Raw genomic sequence first — 25,631 nt, forward strand, 5'->3', positions numbered from 1 at the left:
GCTATGCTTATAACTAATGGTTAGACTATTCCCAACAGGTCAGGTTTTCAGTAATACCTCGGGTGAGAGCAGGTAAAATAACCATATTTGCTAATCAGCTGATTATTTCACCTGTGCTCCAGTTCAGATATCCTCATAATCTGGCCTGTGAGGGAGGCCTGAGGACAGGTTTGAAAACCAGTGGTCTAGCTTCATGTGACTTGCATGAAGGCTTCTCACCCACATGTAGCTATGAGCAATGCCCACACACTTAAAGAGGTACAAAATTAGCTATGGGCCTACCTCACATTAAGCAAAATACAGAAAAGTTACTCCCTCGTACACACTCGCGCGCACAAAGACACTCGCGCGCACAAAGACACTCGCGCGCACAAAGACACTCATAACACACATGCATTAAGTACATTACCAAATCTTGTGAGGACCCTCAGAAAACTTAAATCTATTGAAAATCTTCACAAAAAATCCAGTATATTTTAGCTGAAATCTAAGACCTAACAGTAAGTGCATTGTTGATAGGTCCGTCAGCTGTTGGTGATAAAATTAGATATTTTCTGAACACTTGTAATTTTTTTGGGCCCACCACTAAAATCAAGACATTGTGGGCTTGTAATAAAGAAACTAGACTATATAGTGTTTTGATGCTAAAAACATTGTTATATCAGGAAATTAAGAGTAAATCATTCAGTACTATTATTATATTCATACCCAAACCTTTCTTTGTTCCTATATCTCCCAGTGGCCCAGGAGATGGGTTTTTCAGCTCAGCATTTCAGTCTCGTTTAATTGGAAACAACCTGCACAATGCCTCAATGCCCCAGTGTGAGTATCTGTATGTTCTGTTGACAGCCTTATTAACCTCTATGCCTTGTGCTTATCGTTACAGAATGTGGGGAGCCCCAGCTATTTGTTTGTTGTTGTTACATGGAAAAATAAGCACAACATTTATATCTCTTCCAGACTTGGCTTATGGTTCAGCTATAACTATGAAAAGTCTTCGCACCGCTGCTGGGTATCTGCACTCACATTGGCACTTATATCCAGAAGGAGTCGGAGCACGTCAGCAGCAGGTCATTATGAACCACAAATATAGAAGTATTCAGGAGTAAACAAAGTCTTTATCCCAGAAGCAATTTTTTTTTATATTTGCAAAAGTAATATCAGCATGTATGTAATTCTCTGTGTTTTTTTTTTCTTTACCCAAATTAGGCCAGGATTTATTCATTCAGTATGCACAGGTATAATTGTTAACAAATTCTTAGATACAGCTTGAATTCGCTGGCCATCAAGTGCAAAATGATATAGGCCCAGATGAGCTCTAATGATAGCACGGGCCATGATATTAATATTGCCGGACATTACAAGTCCACGGTAAAACAAATTAACCAGAGAAGGTTTAGCGTGACTGACATCGCTTTAGAGCACCCTATACTTTCAATGGACATCGCGACCGTGATAAATATTGATAATTACTATTTCAAAATTAGCACTAAATGATTAAGCTTGACCGTAGACCTGATGTAAAGTTTTAGGGTTAAAATAAAAGTTCCACAAAACACATGTAAAATATATTAAAATAAAGTATTCTACTAAAATATAAACAGAATTTTATATATACTGTATTCCCAAACCTTAATGCCTCCCACCTCTCTGGTATGTCAGTCTTTTGCCTCCACAGGAGGAAGGTGAAGAATTGAGGTTCTCCTAATTCTTTATTGAGAGGGGTCCTCAGACCGATGTGAGGCCCATTTTCCACCTCTGAGCTGCTACTGAGACATTGGAGTACTGGGTAGTGACACAATCACTCCTGTTAAGGTGTTAATCACAAGCCTGCCACAGGTGTTGCCGTGACTGATCCCTTATCCTCCTCCTGTTGTGTCATCAATATACTCTTTACTTAAATTCTCTGCTGTGATGTATACATCTCTGGATGGGCTCTCTACTGTACACAGTCAATTGCAGCTGGTATGCTCCGTAAAGTGAATGCTAGTAAGGTACATAAAGACATAGTACACTGGCACTCACAAACCCCGCAGGCTATTAACAGGTACACTTACACATTTGTATTTAATAGCCAGGGGACATTTCACAGGCCTTTGCAGTCATATCACAGTATACACTATACAAATATATTGATTTATTGTCTAGATGCTACTGGGAGACAGGCTTTTGGACTAGGACGTTCCCACTTTGGATGCATTTTATTGTTTTTATACTGACTTTTTATACTTGACTACCAATATTTGTGTTTTCAAACATTATTTTTGTCAGCACTGTAGCGCGATCCAACTCCTACGCGTCAGCTTACATCCTTTCTGTCAGCTTAGTGCTGCGTTTTCAGTTGTCACACTCTGGCTTCTAGTTCTCATCGCCATGTTGCTCTGTGGGGTTAATTCCTTTCCCACCGCACTATTTCTCGCATTCTCTTCAGAACTGCGCTCTGACGGTTACTGACTTCTTTTTCAGCTCCATTGTTCACTATTCCCACGGTTTCTCTTCATGAGGGGGTAAGATTTTCTTAGCTACAAGAGGAAGGGGTGTTTTATTTCAGTGCACATATTTATTTTAGCTGAGTGGGTTTCTTATTTCTCCTATTCCATTACTTTGTCTCTTTTCTCTCTGACTTTACTGCTGTAAGTCCCTGAGTTTTTTCCTATATATTAATGTCTCCATTTATACTGCAGTAAACTTATGTTTTAATTGTGGTTTATTTCTTCTACTGTCTCTATTCTACCTGTAATGGAGCATGCTGGAACCGTCCCCATTACTTTTTAGATCCTTTAGGACCCTTAACAGGCCAGATATTCATTATATCTTAACTAGAGCTCAGGTGAAATAATTAGCTGATTAGTAACCATGGTTACTAACTTGCTCTCACCCTTCAGATGATTAGTTCACCTGTAGCCTAGTTAAGATATAATGAAACTCTTGCCTGTCAATGGTCCTGAGGACTGGAGTTGAGAAACACTGCTTTACAGGGTAGATCCTCTGATCACTTATTTACTGTTAAATGTATTTTTTGCAAGCTGGTTTCTGTTAACCCCCAGCTCAACTTTGCCATTTCTATATAGATCAACTTATGCTTTTTATCCGTCTAATGCTGTCCTTGCCTCTAAAGGAATCAGTCCTCCCTCTGTTTGTTCTGTTCAAGGTTTTGCTCCAGGATTTAAAGATTTGTGCGCTCAACTGTTTCTGAGATGCTGGCGGCTATGCCTCCTCCAAGTAACCACAAACTGTTTCTGATGCTCATCCTAAAGTCAGCTTATCTAGCAACTCTGAATCTCAGAAGATCAGATCAACTGAACACCTACTTATAGATTCCGACCCTGACTCCTTTCACAGGCTTTGTAACAAGTTGTTTTTTGGTTCAGACCAGCAATCCGTATCGCTTGTCTGGCTGCAGTCTCTACTTTGTAGTGTGAGAATCACATAATGACCTATCGCACGATTCTGTAGAGGAATATTTTCAACATAAGTCTGCTAAATGCCTTCATTTGTGATGCAATCATTGATATAAAGATTAATGCTAAAAACCATTTCTCTGGAGGTGTCCTTTGAATACCTAACCTGGACAATAGTTTCAATAAGATGCAAGTCTCTCGGGTTGGGGTACATTATTGGGGGTCCAGGAGAGCACAAAGGAGTTTGGTGTTTTTCAAGAGACGAGGTTACCAATAAATATCTTAGAATTATGTGCAATTTTTAGGACCCTTCAGAGCTGGCCTCTCCTGAAAGAAAAGACAATGTCACAACGGTGGCCTATAGCAATCATCAAGGGGACCTTGCAATCACAAATTAGGTTCCCAGAATTTCACTTGGACAGAGAACAATATCTGATGGTCATATCCCAGGTGTTAACAACTGGAAAGCAGTCGCCAATCCCTTCATCCAGGTGAATGGTCTCTCCATCTAGATGTCTTCAACCAGAAGATCTTTTTAGATCTTTGTGGTCTACCAGAGATAGTTCTGATGGATTCTCGTTTAAATATAAAACTTCCCTGATACTTTGCAAGATCGAGGGATCCACAGGTGGTGGAGTTGATAGATGATATGGTCATTTTATCTTGCTTACATATTTTCTCTGACTGTTTTGCTCCCAAGAGTGATACCTTGAATCAAACGAGAACCATCATCAGTAATTCTGAATGCTCCTGCTTGGTCACGCAGAACTTGGTTTGCAGATCTAGTTCAGTTGTCTACTGGGGTCTCTTCAACTAAGACACAACCTACTGTATTAAGGCCCCCTTCTGTCATCAAGATCTTGTGTCTCTCGGCTTGAAGGCTTAGAGATTGAATGCCTAATTTTAAAACAAAAGTTTTTCTGGTGCTGTTGTTCAAACCTTAATTCAGGCCAGAAAGCCTGTTACTTTCCAAATCTTGTGATAGATTTTTCTTGTTTTTCTTTACTGTTGTGAAAAACAGGGCTTTAGCTGGCATTCCTTTAGAATTTCCAGAATTCTTACATTTTTACAGAATATCTTAGGTAAGAGTTTATATGCTAGCTCTTATGTGTGTATATAATCTCTCTCTCGCTCTTCACCCCATCATTATCTAGGCCAGTGATTTTCAATCTTTTTTTTTGCCGTGGCACACTTTTTTTTTTACATTAAAAAATCCTGCGGCACACCACCATCCCAAAATTTTACAAAATCACACATTGTAACCTAATACAGTGTATATGTGTGTGTGTGTATATATATACCGGTGTGTGTGTGTGTATGTATGTATGTATGTATATGTATGTATATATATATATATATATATATATATATATATATATATATATATATATATATATATATACATACATATACACACACACACACTGTACTGACTGTACTGTGCTGTCATGCCATGCCTCCTACAAACTATACATGACATATTGACATTCATTCACAATCAATCATAATGATTGTCTGAATGAATGTCAATATGTCATGGTTGTAAATGATGCCTGATGAGCCTGTCACATACCTCCCAATATTTAAAAATTTGAAAAAGGCTGGAACTGTTCTGTAGGAGGAGCAAAGCTGCACCAGCATGCATGGGGGATTGAAGTGTCGCGGCGTGTAGAGCCGGCACTAGACACGTGTTGTGGTGGGTGGGGGTTCCTTCCAAGTGTGAACACAGGTTGGGGGAGTGAGATGCCACTACAATGTTACCCTCAGTCATCATCTCACTCAAAATAAAAAAACGGCCCAGAATAAAAAACAAGCAAAATTAAAAAAAAATGTCACACTGTTGTCAGTCTGCCGCGGCACACCTGAGGATCTCTCACGGCACACTGGTTGAAAAACACTGATCAAGGCCATAGTTTAAAATAAGAGTGCACCTTTGATTCAAACTAAAGTAAACAATTGGTTAAGTGCACATAAATAACTAATGTGCACTTATTAGACAAACACAGTATCACACGTTAAAACTGAGATGCTCTATATTTGATTTCCAGCTTTTAGTTCCTTTTTTGTTGGTTACTCTTAGTTGTGTGAGGGACTGTATGGCTTGGTACTGAGTAGATGATTGATGTAAGTGAACCCACGAAGGAATGAAAGAGTTATAACAAGGGAGCAAAAAGATGTACAGAAGGATTTGAGAGCTAAATAATAAATGGGTATGAGAGGAAATTAATAAAACACATGCTCTTTCTGAATCATAAAAGTTTGTTTTTACTTGAGTGTCCCTTTAAATGCAAAGTTTGATTTAACGTTTAATTTTCAGTTTGCTCAATTCAATCTGTAATCAATGACTGTGTTGGAGTGCACAGATTTTACACTACACATATTTTGTCTCTGCAGGTCACTACATATTCACATAAGGATCAGAACAATCTGTGGATTATAAAGAAACATGACAGTGATTACGGTGGGTAAAAAAAATGGCTTGCTGCCTGGAGTATCCAAATATTTTTTTTTTGTGAGATTGTTGAAAAGGAGAAAATAGCAATAAAGAATACACAAGACTTTAGAGACCATCTTGTAGTCATTTGATGATCATGACACTACTGAAGAAGTAATTTGCACGTCAGGTTTGTAAAGTCATCAGCTAAGGTAACAAATTCTGGGTGATGATTACAGAATGATTAGCAGATTACGTTACTGATTACTTCATAAGCATGAACATCCAGTCAATGACTCTAGACTCATCTCATTTAAATATTTTGGCCTATGGGCATACTTCAGGATGACTTCTGATGACTAGTCTTGGAGTCATCGATTACTTCAGAATTACTGCAGGAAGATCATCCTTTTTGAGTAGGGTAATAGCAAAAAAAATCAGCAAAGCAGAATTAATAATTGGCAATCAGCTCATCAATCCGATCCTGGCTGTTCTTCAGTATATCAGAAATGTAGGTTATTGGTCCAGAGCATCTGAAAGGTTGAAATATATATAAAGTGTAAACCGATGATCACATTATATCTTGCTATTTTGTCAAATTATTTCTGCAAATAAATGGATCTAAAAGCGCTAATTATTCATTATTATTTATTGTCATCAGTTATTTGTAGAGCGCCAACAGATTTGCAGCGCTATAAACAGAAGTATGAGATATGCATCGTAACAGTTATAGTGAACAATTGAGTAGCAGGCCCTGCCAGCCAGCAGTTCCACTAATGAAAATTGGTCTTGGCATGAAATCCTTACCACAAGATGACCAGTTTGTTATCCTACAGAAGTGATCACATGGTAAAACTGTATAAAAACTAAATTTGATAAGGAGACTTCCATTTAACAATAACTTGGTAATTACTTAGTGTTACTGTGAAATCAATAACTAAAATGTCAGAATATAACCACTTAAAACTACCTAGTTTACACCGTTAAACTGTATTTAAAATATATATATATATTGTAATTGAATTACCCACACATACATTATACTTAAAGGGACACTAAACCCAAATGTCTTCTTTTATGATTCAGACAGAGCATGCAATTTTAAGCAACTTTCCAATTTACTCCTACTATTAATTTTTCTTCATTCTCCTGCTATCTTTATTTAAAAAGCAGGAATTTAAAGCTTAGGAGCCGGCCATTTTAGGTTCTGCACCCTGTATTGCGTTTGCTTATTGGCGGCTACATTTAGCCACCAATAAGCAAGCATAACCCAGGTTCTGAACCAAAAATGGTCCGGCTTCTAAGCTTTACATTCCTGCTTTTTAAATAAAGATAGCAAGAGAAAGAAGAAGAAAAATTGATAATAGGAGTAAATTAGAAAGTTGTTTAAAATTGCATGCTCTGTCTGAATCATAAAAGAAAAAAATTGGATTTAGTGTCCCTTTAAAGAGACCTAGATCTACAATAAGAAAATAAGCTTGTGATTGGTGGCTATTCACATATGCAGCCCCTAACTATGCTCAGCCTTGCAGAAGTAGTGCTTTGTAGTGTAATGCAAAGTTGTTTTAATACGTATAATTAAACATTTTTTATTAAAATCTAAGTGTTTACTGTCCCTTTAACAAAAATTTGTGGCGCAACAACATAAACTATTGAATGCAAGTTAGAGAAAAACCTCCCCAATATGGGAAGAAATAAACAGTCCCCAATTCAATAACTAATTTTCTATCTAAGCAGCAATATTAAAGAAACAATTAACAGTAAATACATTTCATGTGTTAAGCTCTAATTATGGGTGCTGCCATTTTGGAACCTAGGTTACACTGCAGGTATCTGAAGGAGAGTTGCTGCACACGTGCAAACACATCAGCACTGGAATGTAGTGACGGCTAGACTTCAATATGGCGGCACCCATGACTAGAGGGAGGTGCAGAATAACCTCAATACTATTCTTATAAAATGTATTTAGTGTTTCATGTCGCTTTAAATAACAGTTTGGATGCGGTTTACTTAAATGAGCTTACCCATTGTTATGAGTTAAGTGATGTACGAAAGATCCCTACTTAAATTACCATATGATTTTGTGACTTCTCTTAGCAAGGGCAATTATAAGGGCTTTAAACTAGATCAGCAATCAAAAACAAATTATAGGATGTTGAATTATTGCAAAGTTAAAGTTTCCCACATTATTTTATTGTCCAAGTACTTACTATCTTGTCAGTGTTCCAGCCTGATCCGAGGTTCTTGTCATTTGCCAGGAAAAATGTAGTGCAGCAGACATTACCTTCTCTGGGGTAATTTCTCTCTAGCAGTCTCTTCTTGTCAGTAGATATTAAACCCTGATGTGTTGACTCTCTTATTCGGATTCTTGCCCCCCCCATGTACTTTATCAAATGGCTTTTTTTGGGAGTGGAACAGCCATCATTGCCAGAGGCATTTTACAGAAGTCAAAATAATTAATAAATGCATGTTGTAGTAATGTTTTGATATCCTTAAAGGGGTATTCCAGTCAAAATTTCAAAGCACAAAGATGACTTGCATCCTTCAATAGAAACATATTTGTAATATACTGTACATGTTTTGGCAAAAATGAATCTTGTAAAAGTTATCACTGTTTTTAATGTTAGCATTATTCTCTGCACGTGCATGTGAAGCATAGCTAGATATTCTCAGTGCACAAGCATTTTAAATATTACAGCTGCTCAGAGCGCCGGTGGGTCTTGTTTCATGTCAGCATTTACCAAATTGATCCATTACCAAATGATACAAGCCCCTTAGGCTCTGAGCAACTGCTTTGTTTAAATCGCTAGTGCACGGTCCAATTCAATCTCCGCAGTCTAGTCCAACCAGGGAGCTTAACAGCTCCTGCCCGCAAGTGATTGTCTGTGTGTGGGCAGGGGGCGGGATTGCATACGAGCGCAAAATTGCGCTCGTGTGCAATGGTAAATTCCTCTGGGGAAATTCACCCTGCCAGAAGCGAGCTGCGGCGGACAGGGGCGCGAATATGCCCCCCTGTCCGCCTTAGCTTGATAAATCTAGCCTATATGTAAAAAAATGTCTTGGATTCACCAAACATAGCTTTCAATACAAAGAGACTACTGTATTTATTCTGAATTATTGACAGCTAGAAAAGGTCTGAGTTTTAAGCTTCCATCTTGGCACTTTTATATACAATACGGTGCACTTCTCACAAACAAACTGCCTTTTAATTTCAGATGCTGCAGCCCCACTTGAGTTTGTGAAGCATGGGGATACCGTCAGGCTGGAGCACAAAGTGTAAGTCTTATCTGTTGGAGAAGCAGGGGGCATTAGAGGTCTCCCTAGGAACCAAATAGCATGAGAAGCTGTATCGGACGTTTTTATGAACAAGGCTCACCTGTGCTCACACAATATGATTGTGGTCTTATAAATCATCATACTCAAAATAGCTTTAAGTAAATGTGTCATCTGCTGAACCACTCGATTTAGAAACCCTGTAATAGGCTGTATGTAAACAGTTATCTGACCTTTTGTGCTGCACGTTTTAAATAGATTCTTCAGGTTTATAGGTCCTGTCAAAACTCCACACGCTTGCAAGGTCTGTATATATTTTACTTGTGTAAAGGAGGCCCTGCTGTAACTCCTGTAAACCTGCATATACTTATTGTTTTATTTTAACTTTAGAAGACCTGGTTAAATATAGAGTTGATTAAATATATTGTGAGGTCTTGTCCCAAAGAAAATCTGTTTACAGCATACGTGCCTGATCCTGCTGAATTGTGTCTGACTATATCCTTTGAGGCTTCAAAAGAACTAAACAAGAACCAGATTAGTATAGGTAGGGATACCACAGGCAAAATTATCTATTTCAAATACCAAAATAAAGACAAAATAGCTATTTGTAAACATTTTAATACACTCCACTAGGTAAAATGGATCATTGGGAATATATTAAAGGGGAGAAATAGTGTAAACTGTCCCTTTAAAGTTTATTTGAAAATAAAAAGGCACAAAATCAATTTACAAATATGAGGTCCTGTAGTATCACTCAATTTTAATGTAAGTATCTTTATAAAATGATCAATGCACAGCCCTGTGTTATGCATCTGGTTCAGTAGCGCTTATTGAAAGCTTTAGGTATATTTGTTTAGCAACTCTTGCTACTGCAGCGTATGCCATTATTTAGTGACCAGATGGATGCTTGAAGAGTCTAGTTCATATTTGCATTTGCACATGCAGCATTATTGTGTATCTATCCCAGTGAATCACATATGTCAGTTCTCAAGCCGAGATGTGACGTTTTTCATCTCTGAAAAGCGCTGATGTAAGTGCGAAACGCATCAGCAACATATTAAATTAGGGGCCATACGGTACTTTTGGAGTTATAATGTAGATTAGAGAGGCCCCTATTGTGCAGTACAGAAGTAAAGGCACTTTTTTTTTCTTGCAAGATGTTCACTGTTACTTCAGTGATCACCTGACTATAAAAACAAAATTCATATCTTTTTTTTTTTTTTTTTTTTTTAAAGAGAGGGTCTACTGGGAAATAAATTTTATTAGGGGTCTGTAGACAAACAATTTTTTTTTCATGCTGCATATAAAGCAGTATTGCAAGCCAGATGACTGTGTGTTGTGTTTACTTTGTTTTTAAATGATCTGGTTTTCAGTAGTGCTCCGGGGCAACCACCATTTAACAAGAACAGGCTTTTCTCTTTCAAATGAGAGGTCTTTATGAGAGCTGAGATTTAGGGGTTAGATAAACCTCCCCCATCCAGCTCCCTAGCAGTTATCAGTGAATCCTGCCTTAGGCCGTTGTAATGTCACCATGAGCGTACGTGGTGATGTCAGCTGGCACTCCCATGAAGCCTGGAAAGTGCCGCCCACTAGGCCACCAATGATCCTGTGCTGAGGGGGATCGCCCTGCTTGACTAGAAGGGCTCATCATGCACCAAAGGTAGTGATGTGCATGATGAGAACACCTCGTCATGTGCAGCGAAGGGGTTAAAGGGACATGAAACACAATATTTTTCTTTCGCGATTCAGATAGATAATACAATTTTAAACAACTTTCCAATATTCTTCTATTATCAATTTTGCTTCATTCTCTGAGCCTACCTAGGGGGGTCCTTTTCAACAAAGGATACCAATAGAACAAATGAAATTAGATTATAGAAATAAATTGGAAAGTTGTTTACAATTGTGTGCTTTATCTGAATCATGAAATATTTTTTTCTGAGGTTTCCTTTAAAGGGACAGCAAACACATTGAGATTTTAATATAAAAAAAACAGTTTAGTTATGCATAGTAAAACAACTTTGCTAAATATTTTCATTATTTATTTCTCCTACATAGGTGTGTCCGGTCCACGGCTTCATCCTTACTTGTGGGAAAATTCTCTTCCCTAACAGGAAATGGCAAAGAGGCACACAGCAAAAGCTGTCCATATAGCCCCTCCTCTGGCCCCGCCCCCCAGTCATTCTCTTTTCCGCTCTGAACAAGTAGCATCTCCACGGGGATGGTAAAGAGTTTGTGGTGTTTAGTTGTAGTTTTTCTTCTATCAAGAGTTTGTTATTTTAAAATAGTGCCGGTTTGTACTATTTACTCTACAACAGAAAAGTGATGAAGATTTCTGTTAAAGAGGACTATGATTTTAGCACAAGTAACTAGAATCCATTGCTGTTACCACGCAGGACTGTTGAAACCAGAGAACTTCAGTTGGGGGTAACGGTTTGCAGACTCATCTGCTCCAGGTATGACCAGTCTCCTTTCTAACAACACATGCTCATTTTTCCCCTTAGGGAAACGGTAAGCCATTTTCTTAAAACACAGTAAACAGATAACAGGCTTACTTTTCTTGGGCTTTGTGCTGGTAGACACTGTTGTGGGCCAAATCGATTGATTTATATCACATTTTAATAGCATTTAAAAATGTTTTGTGAACATATATTCACTTGGGAACGTTTTAATTAGATCAGGCATTGGTATTAGACGCCTAATCTAGTCAGGAAGGCCCCTTCACTCTAGTAGGCTAAGAACAAGTCTAATTTTTCGTTCCTTTCGCAATTTCAGGAACGGACCGGCTTCTAACTCTACAGCCTCTAGACAAGAGGGTAGCGCTGCCCAGCCCAAACCTGCATGGAAGCCTGTGCAAGGCTGGAACAAGGGTAAACAGGCCAAGAAGCCTACTGCTGCTACCAAGACAGCATGAAGGGGTAGCCCCCGATCCGGGACCGGATCTAGTAGGGGGCAGATTATCTCTCTTTGCTTAGGCTTGGGCAAGAGATGTTCTAGATCCCTGGGCACTAGAAATAGTTTCCCAGGGATACCTTCTAGAGTTCAAGGGACTTCCTCCAAGGGGAAGGTTCCACATGTCTCGCTTATCTTCAGAGCTCAGGGTCTATGGTCTCGGGAAGAGTCTCTTCTCCCGATAAACATTTTGGAACTGAGAGCGATATTCAATGCGCTCCTAGCTTGGCCTCAACTAGCGGAGGCCAGGTTCATAAGATTTCAGTCGGACAACATGACGACTGTAGCGTACATCAATCATCAGGGAGGAACAAAGAGTTCCTTAGCGATGAGAGAGGTATCCAAGATCATCAAATGGGCGGAGGATCACTCCTGCCATCTATCTGCAATTCACATCCCAGGAGTAGACAACTGGGAGGCGGATTATCTGAGTCGTCAGACTTTCCATCCGGGGGAGTGGGAACTTCACCCGGAGGTCTTTGCCCAGTTAACCCAACTATGGGGCAATCCGGATATGGATCTGATGGCGTCCCGTCAGAACTCCAAGGTTCCTCGCTACGGGTCCAGATCCAGGGATCCCAAGGCGGCACTGGTGGATGCATTAGTGGCGCCCTGGTCGTTCAATCTGGCTTATGTGTTTCCACCGTTCCCTCTCCTTCCCAGGCTTGTAGCCAGGATCAAACAGGAGAAGGCCTCGGTGATTCTAATAGCTCCTGCATGGCCACGCAGGACTTGGTATGCAGACCTGGTGAATATGTCATCGGTTCCACCATGGAAGCTACCTTTGAGGCAGGATCTTCTAGTACAAGGTCCATTCAGACATCCAAATCTAGTCTCTCTGAAACTGACTGCTTGGAAATTAAAACGCTTGATTCTATCTAAGCGTGGGTTTTCTGATTCGGTTATAGATACTCTGGTTCAAGCCAGAAAACCAGTGACTAGGAAAATTTACCATAAGATATGGCAAAAATATATCCATTGGTGCGATTCCAAAGGATTTTCTTGGAGTAAAATCAAAATTCCTAGAATTCTTTCCTTTCTCCAAGAGGGTTTGGATAAAGGTTTGTCGGCTAGCTCTTTAAAAGGACAGATATCTGCTCTGTCTGTTTTGTTACACAAACGACTGGCAGCTGTGCCAGATGTACAGGCGTTTGTACAGGCATTAGTTAGAATCAAGCCTGTCTACAGACCTATGACTCCTCCTTGGAGTCTAAACTTAGTTCTTTCAGTTCTTCAAGGAGTTCCGTTTGAACTGTTACATTCCATAGATATTAAGTTACTATCTTGGAAAGTTCTGTTTTTGGTTGCTATTTCTTCTGCTAGAAGAGTTTCTGAATTGTCTGCTTTGCAGTGTTCTACTCCCTATCTGGTGTTCCATACAGATAAGGTAGTTTTACGTACCAAGCCTGGTTTTCTTCCAAAGGTGGTTTCCAACAGGAATATTAACCAGGAAATAGTTGTTCCTTCCCTGTGTCCGAATCCAGTTTCAAAGAAGGAACGTTTGTTGCACAACCTAGATGTGGTCCGTGCTCTAAAATTCTACTTAGAGGCAACTAAGGATTTCAGACAAACTTCATCCTTGTTTGTCGTTTATTCTGGTAAGAGGAGAGGGCAGAAAGCTACTGCTACCTCTCTTTCCTTTTGGCTGAAAAGCATCATCCGATTGGCTTATGGGACTGCCGGACGGCAGCCTCCTGAAAGAATTACAGCTCACTCTACTAGGGCTGTGGCTTCCACATGGGCCTTCAAGAACGAGGCTTCTGTTGATCAGATCTGTAAGGCAGCGACTTGGTCCTCACTGCATACTTTTACAAAATTTTACAAATTCGATACTTTTGCTTCTTCGGAGGCTATTTTTGGGAGAAAGGTTTTGCAAGCCGTGGTGCCTTCCGTTTAGGTCGCCTGACTTGTTCCCTCCCTTCATCCGTGTCCTAAAGCTTTGGTATTGGTTCCCACAAGTAAGGATGAAGCCGTGGACCTTACACACCTATGTAGGAGAAAACAGAATTTATATCTTACCTGATAAATTCCTTTCTCCTACGGTGTGTCCGGTCCACGGCCCGCCCTGACTTTTTTGTCAGGCTTAATTTTTTTTTATCTCTATACACTACAGTCACCACGGCACCCTATAGTTTCTCCTTTTTCTCCTAACCGTTGGTCGAATGACTGGGGGGCGGGGCCAGAGGAGGGGCTATATGGACAGCTTTTGCTGTGTGCCTCTTTGCCATTTCCTGTTAGGGAAGAGAATATTCCCACAAGTAAGGATGAAGCCGTGGACCGGACACACCGTAGGAGAAAGGAATTTATCAGGTAAGATATAAATTCTGTTTTTGACCCCATTCCATTTAATTTAGTTCTGGAAAACTGTGCATTTTCTAATTCTCAGAACTGAAAAGGTACATGCAGACTTCTCAAGGCTAACCCTGCTACATGTATACCAGTGTGTAAAATAAATAAATAAACAAATATATATATATATATTTATATGTATACTGACTGACATGCTTTGTCTTCTGTGTATGTCTTTCATCTAATCAGTTTCGCTTTTTTTTTTTTTTTTTTTCTCTTGCATATTAGGACTGGAAGAAACCTGCACAGTCACTATAAAGAGGCACCACTCACCAAGAAACACCTCCAGGTTACAGCATACGGCACGGTGAGAAACTTTAGAAGCTTTGTTAAAGGGACATAAAACCCCTTTTTCTTTCCTATGGCATGGAGAGTCCACGATTTCATTCCAATTATTAGTGGGGAATTTAACTCCTGGCCAGCCGGAGGAAGCAAAGGGCACTCCAGCAGAGCTGTTAAGTGTCACTTCCCTTACCCATAACTCCCAGTCATTCTCTTTGCCTCTATCACGGAATGATGTGCGTAGATGGTGTCTGAAGGTATTAATCCTTTAATGGGTACTTTCTCCTGCAAGCAAGGATTGGGGTTCTGCTGTGTCCATGTCAATCTCTTTAGTAAGAGTAATGGTGGCTTTTAGCAGTTAGAAGACGGCGAGGTAGTCTTTGCTTAACTTCTAACATTAGTGCTACCCCATTATAGAAAACCAGGGTTGGTTACTCTGTTTCTTCTTTCTCTACAGGTCCCTGATAGATATTGGTATTCTGTCACACCTATAAGTTGCTCCTGCCCTGCAACCAGGACACAGGTAAGTGCTTTGCCTTTCTAGATGGGAAGGTCAGCACTTTCAGGCGTTAATGTCTCTCTGACAGGACACATATATAGATCTCTGTGTCTTCAAGGGTCAAGGCTCCCTGGTGGCACTTAGTGACATTTTTGTCCCTTTCTACAGGGTTTATCATGGGCAGTGACATGCAATGTTTTTATTTAGATAAGGCACTGTGGGCATAAGGGGTTAATAGGATCCCCTTTTGGAGGCTTTTGAGAGACTGGCATAGGGAACGTTGGGAGGAGTAACGCTTATTCCAGTTCCCTTTATAATGGATAACAGGCTTAACAGTGTTTTATGTGAAGTTGCGGTCATATTTCAGACTAGAGGAGTAGCGCTTATTCGTGCCGTTTTTGTATTCTTTTTCACTTGTGACGCAGTTAAGTTTAGGTACTTATTTTATTCCTTCTTCAAGGTTTAAAAAATTGTATCCTTTACCAGAAAAATCTATAGAGTTTTGGGAAACAATCCCCAAAGTTGATGGGGCTATTTCTACTCTTGCTAAACGTACCACTATTCCTTTGGAAGATAGTACTTCCTTTAAGGATCCTTTAGATAGGAAGCTTGAATCTTATCTAAGGAAGGCCTATTTATATTCAGGTAATCTTCTTAGACCTGCAATTTCTTTGGCTGATGTTGCGGCTGCATCAACTTTCTGGTTGGAGAATTTAGCGCAACAGGAATTGGATTCTGACTTATCTAGCATCATTCGCTTACTGCAATATGCTAATCATTTTATTTGTGATGCCATTTTTGATATTATCAAAATTGATGTTAGATCCATGTCTTTAGCTATATTGGCTAGAAGAGCTTTGTGGCTTAAATCTTGGAATGCTGATATGACATCTAAATCTAGATTACTATCTCTTTCTTTCCAAGGTAATAATTTATTTGGTTCTCAGTTGGATTCTATTATTTCAACTGTCACTGGGGGAAAGGGAGTTTTTCTGCCTCAGGATAAAAAACCTAAGGGCAAATCTAAGGCTTCTAACCGTTTTCGTTCCTTTCGTCAGAATAAGGAACAAAAACTTAATCCTCCCCCCAAGGAATCTGCTTCCAATTGGAAGCCTTCCGCAAATTGGAATAAATCCAAGCCATTTAGGAAACCTAAGTCAGCCCTTAAGTCCGCATGAAGGTGCGGCCCTCATTCCAGCTCAGCTGGTAGGGGGCAGATTAAGGTTTTTCAAGAATATTTGGATAAAATCTGTCCAAAATCAATGGATTCAGAGCATTGTCTCTCAAGGGTATCGAATAGGATTCAGAGTAAGAGCTCCTGTGAGAAGATTTTTTCTCTCGCGTATCCCAGCAAATCCAGTAAAAGCTCAGGCTTTCCTGAAGTGTGTTTCAGACCTGGAGTCTTCAGGGGTAATCATGCCAGTTCCTCTTCAGGAACAAGGTTCGGGGTTTTATTAAAATCTATTCATTGTCCCAAAGAAGGAAAATTTATTCAGACCAGTTCTGGATCTGAAAATTTTGAATCGTTATGCAAGAGTACCAACTTTCAAGATGGTGACTATAAGGACTATTCTGCCTTTTGTTCAGCGAGGACATTATATGTCCACAATAGACTTGCAGGATGCATACCTTCATATTCAGATTCATCCAGAACATTATCAGTTTCTGAGATTCTCTTTTCTAAACAAGCATTACCTATTTGTTGCTCTTCCATTTGGCCTAGCAACGGCTCCAAGAATCTTTTCGAAGGTTCTGGGTGCCCTACTCTCTGTAATCAGAGAACAGGGTATTGCAGTGTTTCCTTATTTGGATGATATCTTGGTACTAGCTCAGTCTTTAAGTACTGCAGAATCTCACACAAATCAACTAGTGTTGTTTCTTCGGAAACATGGTTGGAGGATCAATTTACTAAAAAGTTTCTTGATTCCTCAGACAAGGGTCACCTTTTTAGGTTTCCAGATAGATTCAGTGTCCATGACTCTGTCTCTGACAGACAAGAGACGTTTAAAATTGGTTGCAGCCTGCTGGCACCTTCAGTCTCAGTCATTCCCTTCAGTGGCTATGTGCATGGAAGTTTTAGGTCTCATGACTGCAGCATCGGACGCAATCCCCTTTGCTAGTTTTCACATGAGACCTCTACAGCTTTGTATGCTGAATCAATGGTGCAGGGATTATACAAAGATATCACAATTAATATCTTTAAAGGGACATGAAACCCAAATATTTTCTTTCATGATTTAGAAAGAGCATACAATTATAAACAACTTTCTAATTTACTTCTATTATCTATTTTGCTTCATTCTCTTGATATTCTTTGCTGAAAAGCATATCTAGATATGCTTAGTAGCTGCTGATTGGTAGCTGCACATAGATGCCTCCTGTGATTGGTTCACTGTGTGCATTGCTATTTCTTCATTAAAGTATAGCTAAAGAATAAAGCAAATTAGGTAATAGAAGTAAATTGGAATGTTGTTTAAAATTATATTCTCTACCTTAATCATGAAAGAAAATGTTTGGGTATAGTGTCCCTTTAAATCCCAATGTACGACACTCTCTGACATGGTGGATAGATCACCATCGTTTAGTTCAAGGGGCTTCTTTTGTTCGGCCAACCTGGACTGTGATCACAACAGATGCAAGTCTTTCAGGTTGGGGAGCTGTTTGGGGATCTCTGACAGCACAAGGGGTTTGGAAATCTCAAGAGGCGAGATTACCAATAAATATTTTAGAACTCCGTGCAATTCTCAGAGCTCTTCAATTTTGGCCTCTGTTAAAGAGAGAACCGTTCGTTTGTTTTCAGACAGACAATATCACAACAGTGGCATATGTCAATCATCAGGGTGGGACTCACAGTCACCAAGCTATGAAAGAAGTATCTCGGATACATACTTGGGCGGAATCTAGCTCCTGTCTAATCTCTGCGGTACATATCCCAGGTGTAGACAATTGGGAGGTGGATTATCTCAGCCGCCAGACTTTACATCCATGGGAGTGGTCTCTCCATCCAGATGTGTTTTCTCAGATTGTTCAGATGTGGGGTCTTCCAGAGATAGATCTCATGGCCTCTCATCTAAACAAGAAACTTCCCAGATACCTGTCCAAGTCCAGGGATGTTCAGGCGGAAGCAGTGGATGCGCTGACACTTCCTTGGTGTTATCATCCTGCTTACATTTTCCCGCCTCTAGTTCTCCTTCCAAGAGTGATCTCCAAAATCATCATGGAACAATCATTTGTGTTGCTGGTGGCTCCAGCATGGCCACACAGGTTTTGGTATGCGGATCTGGTTCGGATGTTCAGTTGCCCGCCTTGGCTACTTCCGTTACGGCCAGACCTACTATCTCAAGGTCCGTTTTTTCCATCAGGATCTCAAATCATTAAATTTGAAGGTATGGAAATTGAACGCTTAGTACTAAGTCATAGAGGTTTCTCTGACTCAGTGATTAATACTATGTTACAAACTCGTAAATCTGTCTCTAGAAAGATTTATTATAGAGTTTGGAAGACTTATATTTCATGGTGTTCTTCTCATAAATTCTCCTGGCATTCTTTTAGAATTCCTAGAATTTTACAGTTTCTTCAGGATGGTTTGGATAAGGGTTTGTCTGCAAGTTCCTTGAAAGGACAAATCTCCACTCTTTCTGTTTTATTTCACAGAAAGATTGCTATACTTCCTGATATACACTGTTTTGTACAGGCTTTAGTTCGTATTAAGCCTGTTATTAAATTAATTTCTCCTCCTTGGAGTCTTTAATTTGGTTCTTTACAGGCTCCACCATTTGAACCTATGCATTCTTTGGACATTAAACTACTTTCTTGGAAAGTGTTGTACCTTTTGGCCATCTCTTCTGCTAGAAGAGTTTCTGAGTTATCTGCTCTTTCTTGTGAGTCTCATTTTCTAATTTTTCATCAGGATAAGGCAGTTTTGCGGACTTCTTTTCAATTTTTACCTAAGGTTGTGAATTCTAACAACATTAGTAGAGAAATTGTTGTCCCTTCCTTGTGTCCTAATCCCAAGAATTCTTTGGAAAGATCCTTACATTCTTTGGATGTGGTAAGAGCTTTGAAATATTATGTAGAAGCTACTAAAGATTTCAGGAAGACTTCTAGTCTATTTGTTTTATTTTCTGGTCCTAGGAAAGGTCAGAAGGCTTCTGCTATTTCCTTGGCTTCTTGGTTGAAACTTTTGATTCATCAAGCTTATTTGGAGTCGGGTCAGGCCCCGCCTCAGAGAATTACAGCTCATTCTACTAGATCAGTCTCCACTTCGTGGGCTTTTAAGAATGAAGCTTCAGTTGATCAGATTTGCAAAGCGGCGACTTGGTCCTCTTTGCGTACATTTACTAAATTCTACCGTTTTGATGTATTTGCTTCTTCGGAAGCAGTTTTTGGTAGAAAAGTTCTTCAGGCAGCTGTTTCAGTTTGATTCTTCTGCTTTTGATTTAAGTTTTTTTTCTTTCAAAAATTAAAATAAACTTATTTTTTTGGGTTGTGGATTAATTTTTTTCAGCGGAATATGGCTGTTTTTATTTTTATTCCCTCCCTCTCTAGTGACTCTTGAGTGGAGATCCACATCTTGGGTATTGATATCCCATATGTCACTAGCTCATGGACTCTTGCCAATTACATGAAAGAAAACATAATTTATGTAAGAACTTACCTGATAAATTAATTTCTTTCATATTGGCAAGAGTCCATAAGGCCCACCCTTTTATGGTGGTTATGATTTTTTGTATAAAGCACAATTATTTCCAAATTTCCTTTGTTGATGCTTTCTACTCCTTTCTTTATCACCCCACTGCTTGGCTATTCATTAAACTGAATTGTGGGTGTGGTGAGGGGTGTATTTATAGGTGTTTTAAGGTTTGGGAAACTTTGCCCCTCCTGGTAGGATTGTATATCCCATATGCCATATGTCACTAGCTCATGGACTCTTGCCAATATGAAAGAAATTAATTTATCAGGTAAGTTCTTACATAAATTATGTTTTCAGTCTCTGAGTCTGTAGATGGTCAAGGATTCTATTCAGATTAGGGCTGGGCGATATAGGCAAAAAAAAATTATTTTTTTTTTTGGAAGATAAAAAAACGCGATTTGCGATTTAATCGTGATTTTCTTATAAATGACTATAACGCCTTCATTTTGCATTAAAATGTTTATTTAACACTACAGAATCTTAATCTACATGTTTCTCAATGTCCAATACACTATTGGAGCATAAAAATACAAACCAAAAAATAGTTAAAATAACATTTGCTGCCTGTGATGTGATTAAATAGTAGCCTTTAGCCAGTTATTAGGTTTTATGACACACAACATTGTCATGTTTTCTTGGACAGTGGTATGATTAACATATGAAGCAGTGTAAGCATGGTGGAACCTGAAAATTGCTGTCTTTACAGCAGTATGACTTGTGAAGTTCTGTACTGTATTTAAAAGTTCAGTAAAGTTGCTTAGTACAATGAATGCACACACTGCTGCATGTGTTATTCATTTTATGAGTGACTGTCCAGGGAAACATGAGGGATGTGGCATTGACAAGGGCAATATTATATCACACACTAGTCACAGCTATTCTGTAGTAGTAGATCTACTATATAAAACACCACTAAGAACAGTTATAGTACAGGAGGTTAGTAGTACATAATACAAACAAGTGAACTCAACACATACAAAGCTAATTGAAATAAAATTAGCTGGCCAGTTCTTACCATATTGCCCATGTTTTCTTGGGCAGTCAGTCTAGCTATGGTAAGAGTAACATGTGAAGCAGTGTGCATGTAGAAACCTCAAAAGTACTGACTGAGGACTGTCCATCAGCATGATTTGTGTTTCTAAGTAAAGGTAGTACAATGCAGCACACTGCTGCATGTGTTAGTCTTTTAGCTGAGTGACTGTCCAGGAAAACATGGGGTATGGGGCATTGACAAGGTCAATCCTGACATCCTGCAACCTGTTATATTACATTAATTTTTACAGATATAGCTGTAGTACAGAACACTAAGAAGTAGAACACCAGTTATAGTTAAAGTAACTAGGACAATACATAATACAAACAACTGAACTCAACACACACACAGCTAATTTAAATGAAAATAGCCGGCCAGTTCTTACCACATTGTCCTTTTTGTTTTCTTGGGCAGTCAGTCTAGCTGTGGTATGAGTAACATTTGAAGCAGTGTATGCATTGCTTGCATGGAGAAACCTCAAAAGTGCTGAGTGTCCAGCAGCATGATGTGTGTTATGTTTCTAAGTACAGTAAAGCTATTACAATTCACACTGCTGCATGTGTTAGTTATTTACCTGAGTGACTGTCCATGAAAACATAATACAAAGAAGTGAACTCCACAAACACAACCGCAAATTTAAATGAAATTAGCTGGCCAGTTAATACCACATTTTCCATTTTATCTTGGGCAGTCAGTCTAGCTGTGGTATATAACATATGGAAGTGTATATGGATGGAGAAACTTGCAAAGTGCTGACTGTACAGCAGCATTTCTGATTTGTGTTTCTAAGGGCACATTAAAGGTAGTACTTAGTACAACGTACACTGCTTCATGTGTTAGTCATTTAGCTGAGTGACTATCCAGGAAAACATGAGGATTGTGGCATTGACAAGGTAAATCCTGCAACCTGTTTTTAACATCCATGCATCAACTAATAGCAGCAGCATAGTACAGTAAGAGTACATTATTCAAAATTAAAACCGAGAATACAATAGAAAAACATTGGAAGTTGGAAGCTGGCCTGCCCTGGTTATGGCATTGGCCATCCATACAGCCAGACTGCAGTCAGTGCACAAAGTGCATGTGCATTTTCACACAGGAGAGAAATCTGAATCACCAAGTATTTGAGCTGACAACATTATAATGTTTTTCTTTTTTTTTTGTTATAGTGAGTGACACGTTAAGTACAACTATAACATGTAAAGCTTGTAAAAGCAGGGCCCATGAAGTAATTCTAATGATTTGTAATAGTAAATAATTTCGTCATATGTAATAACAAGAGAATAACATAAATAAAATATATTATATAACATTAAAAATTGCATGGTTTTTAGACTTTAGATTGGTTAGGTGGTTTTTGGATAAAAAAAACATCTGACTAGGACAGTACAGCTACAGTAGTACTGTAGTACCATTTTTGATTTCAAGCATTACTAGTGTTTTAGTGGGTTAGGTTTTTTTGCTAAAAAAAACCATATGTACCATTTCTGGCTTCAAGCATGAACGTTGACAGGTCACCACATTTCCTCCTGTGTTAAACGCTGTCTCTGATGGTGAACTAGTTGCAGGAACACAAATATATTTTTGTGCTAGCTTGCTCAATTTTGGAAAGTTAATCTGATGTAGTTTCCATCATAGCAGAGGATTTTTCTCACGATTAATGGAGGGAGAAAGCAGGTAGCTGTTCTGCTCTGATGCTATGGCATCTTCAAGTTGCAGAGATGGCGCAGCGGACTCAGTCTTGAAAAAACTTCCTAAAGACTTTCTTGTTTTGTTTGCGGGAGGAGGACCATCTGCTGCAGGTGCTTGCACTGTTTCTTCTACATCTATAACTTTGCAGGGGGGACTGCTGATTGCTTGACTTGGCTTCTGCACAACTTGCTGCTCGTGCTCAGACACAATGGCCATATCAGACATCACCCTGGCCTTGATGCTTGTAATTTTATCCGCATTTATGTAGGTTGTCTTGAATCGTGGATCAAGGAATGATGCCATATCTAGCAGATCTTGAGTATCTTCATAATTTCTATTCATATATTCAAGAATTTTTTATTTCAGTGTCTTGGTAAGGTCAGAATCATCTTCCTCCAGAGCCAGTATCTTTGTGTTTAATAGATGCAGAACTGGTTTCAGATATGACACACTGACGTAGTTTTCTCAAGAAAGGGCATCAGTAAAATCTTGAACTTGGCCCAGTGCCTTACTCGCAGATTCAAAAACATCAGTGTCCTGCCATTGTGGAACCAGATGTCTGTTTTTGCTATCTGCGGAGAGAACCTGAATCAATGCTCTTTGTTGCTCTAAAACTCTATTATCATCTTTTGTCTTGAGCTCCAGCTTGTTGGGCACTCTGTTATAAGTGAATGCTTTTAGAGTTGAAGTTCTTCCTGGGCTTGAGTTAATGCCACCTTCTTTTTCCAGCTGTGTGAGAAATGGCAAACAATTTTCTTGCATAAGCCTGTGGCTCTAGAAATGCGAGGCTCATCTTTCACTGCATTTTCAATTGCAAGATGCAACCTGTGCCCAAAACACTGTAGTCTTGTCCATTTATTCAGAGCAACAGCCTTGACAATGTTTATGCCATTGTCTGTGGTGATTAATACTTGCTGCTCCTCACAGAGTCCCCATGAGGCCAAAACCTCTCTCAAACCTTGTGCCGCATTCTCTCCAGTGTGGTCAGAAGGAAAGTATGATGTTTGCAAACATAGACTTTTGATCTCAAAATAATCATTGATGAAGTGCATAGTTAAACTCATATATGGCTCCATTGTTCGGCTTGACCACATATCTGTTGTTGCATAGTATTTAAATTGTTTTATCTCAGATTCAACTATAGCTTTGCATTTTGCATACCTTTCTGGGATTGCAACTATTGAGAAGTAAATGCGAGGTGGCATTTGGTATCTCTTGTCGAGTGTGTGTGTATCATTCTTTTGAAGCCTTCTTTACTAACCGTGTATGCAGGCACCATGTTTTTGCATATATAATATGCAATAGCGTTTGTTATTTCTCTATGCCTTTTTGAGGTCTTCGCATATGGTGATGTGTTTTGCAAATGCCTTTATGATTGATTGTTGATGCTCAACTTTAGATTCACAGCTTGTTTGTGTTTGTCTTTTCTCTACCAGTTTTTATTTTCCATACATAGTTCAAAGATTTCCTTATGCCGTTGTTTAAGGTGCTGGAACAGGTTTGATGTGTTACTTCGTTTTGCTGCAACACTCGTTCCACAAGTCTCGCAGATTACTTGGTTCTGTTTCACATCCTCTTTTCTGAATCCAAAATATTCCCAAACAACTGATGTTGAATTTTTCTTTGGCACCAACAATTCAGTAGCAACATCAACGTAATCCTCATTGTTATTGTTGGACACGGACAGCTCTTCAGAACTCAACTTGAATTTTATGTACCACGCACACAATACCAGCTGGCACAAAAAAATGAGATTTAAACTACCGTAGTCTACCGCACACACTGCAAGCTGACACAGAAAATGAGGAAGTTATACTTCCGCACACACTGCCAGTATCAGTAGGGTGTCACTGGCAAGTTGGCACCCGTGGCACAATGAGAGACTAGAGAGTGAGACCACAGTCTTGCACTTTAATAGAAAGACAGACAACTATTGAATGGCCTTGATAATGTAGATAGCTTAGCTCTGATGATGCTAGTATAGCTTCTTCAAGTTGCAGAGATTACGCAGCGGAAGCAGTCTTAAAAAAGCTTCATAAAGATTTTCGAATCACAATTTTTTTTTATCAATAATTGAGGATGATATGCTTCTGCTACAATTAAGATAAGAGACCACAGACTTGCACTTGAAAGTCTTGAATAGAAAGAGGACAACAATGTGCTATATGATATAAACACTCAAAATTGCTCGACAAGAGCAATGAAATAGCGCAAAATAACCTTAAATAAAAGTATATAAAAAACAACAGGTATTGAATATAACACTATAGATGTTGGTAGAAGCACATAAATAATATTACTAATAGGTTAATACTATTTAGAAAGATGAAAAAATAAGAAAAAACCTGCATATATTAAATGTTGCGGTGTATGGAAAGCCACAGTCCTATAAAGGATAAAATGTCTTTGCAGAATGCCGGTCTGTAAATTCCTGACCCAGCAAAAAAGTGATAATCCTATATCTTGAATGTTCCGCTGCTCCTCTTAACGAGACGAATCTCCAAAGTGCAATTTCTAGAATAGGATGAAAGGAGAGAAGCGCAGGACGCGATTCAAGTGTAGAAATATTTATTCAGGTGAAACACACAAGATAATATACTCACAAGAGTTAAGATAAAAACAGGCACATCAAAATTAAAGTTGTCCCTCATACACGTATGGCTAGGGTCCAGTTGTATTTTGATGGATCATCAAAATGTCCCTTCGTGGTTTGTAAGCGTCCAATTTCAGTAAATGTAACAGCGGGTACTCCGATATCTCTAACCGCTGCGTCAGGGACACACCTCCACACACCCTCAGCTCAGTACCAATAGGAGAACCCCTAGTGCTGAGCTCACTGCACACGAGGACCTACGGTGGCTTCACTGGGTGAAAAATAGAATGTTCATAAAGCTACGTTCTACGCGTTTCGTCCCGTACGACGGGACTTTCTCAAGAACTCTTGAGAAAGTCCCGTCGTACGGGACGAAACGCGTAGAACGTAGCTTTATGAGCATTCTATTTTTCACCCAGTGAAGCCACCG

At 39.2% G+C, this 25,631-nt stretch overlaps 1 protein-coding gene across 1 annotated transcript in view; it reads left to right on the top strand.

The window, feature by feature from the left end:
• The window catches only part of POMT2 (protein O-mannosyltransferase 2), a 277,327-nt gene that overhangs the window by 17,516 nt on the left and 234,180 nt on the right, over positions 1 to 25,631 (top strand). The window contains exons 8-12 of the mRNA XM_053697367.1: positions 740 to 822; positions 961 to 1,070; positions 5,796 to 5,862; positions 9,051 to 9,111; positions 14,638 to 14,716. Coding sequence (XP_053553342.1) covers positions 740 to 822; positions 961 to 1,070; positions 5,796 to 5,862; positions 9,051 to 9,111; positions 14,638 to 14,716 — 400 coding nt within the window. The remainder of the gene's footprint in view (positions 1 to 739; positions 823 to 960; positions 1,071 to 5,795; positions 5,863 to 9,050; positions 9,112 to 14,637; positions 14,717 to 25,631) is intronic.

Source organism: Bombina bombina, chromosome 1 (genome assembly GCF_027579735.1).
Source record: "Bombina bombina isolate aBomBom1 chromosome 1, aBomBom1.pri, whole genome shotgun sequence".
Taxonomy (NCBI): Eukaryota; Metazoa; Chordata; class Amphibia; order Anura; family Bombinatoridae; genus Bombina; species Bombina bombina.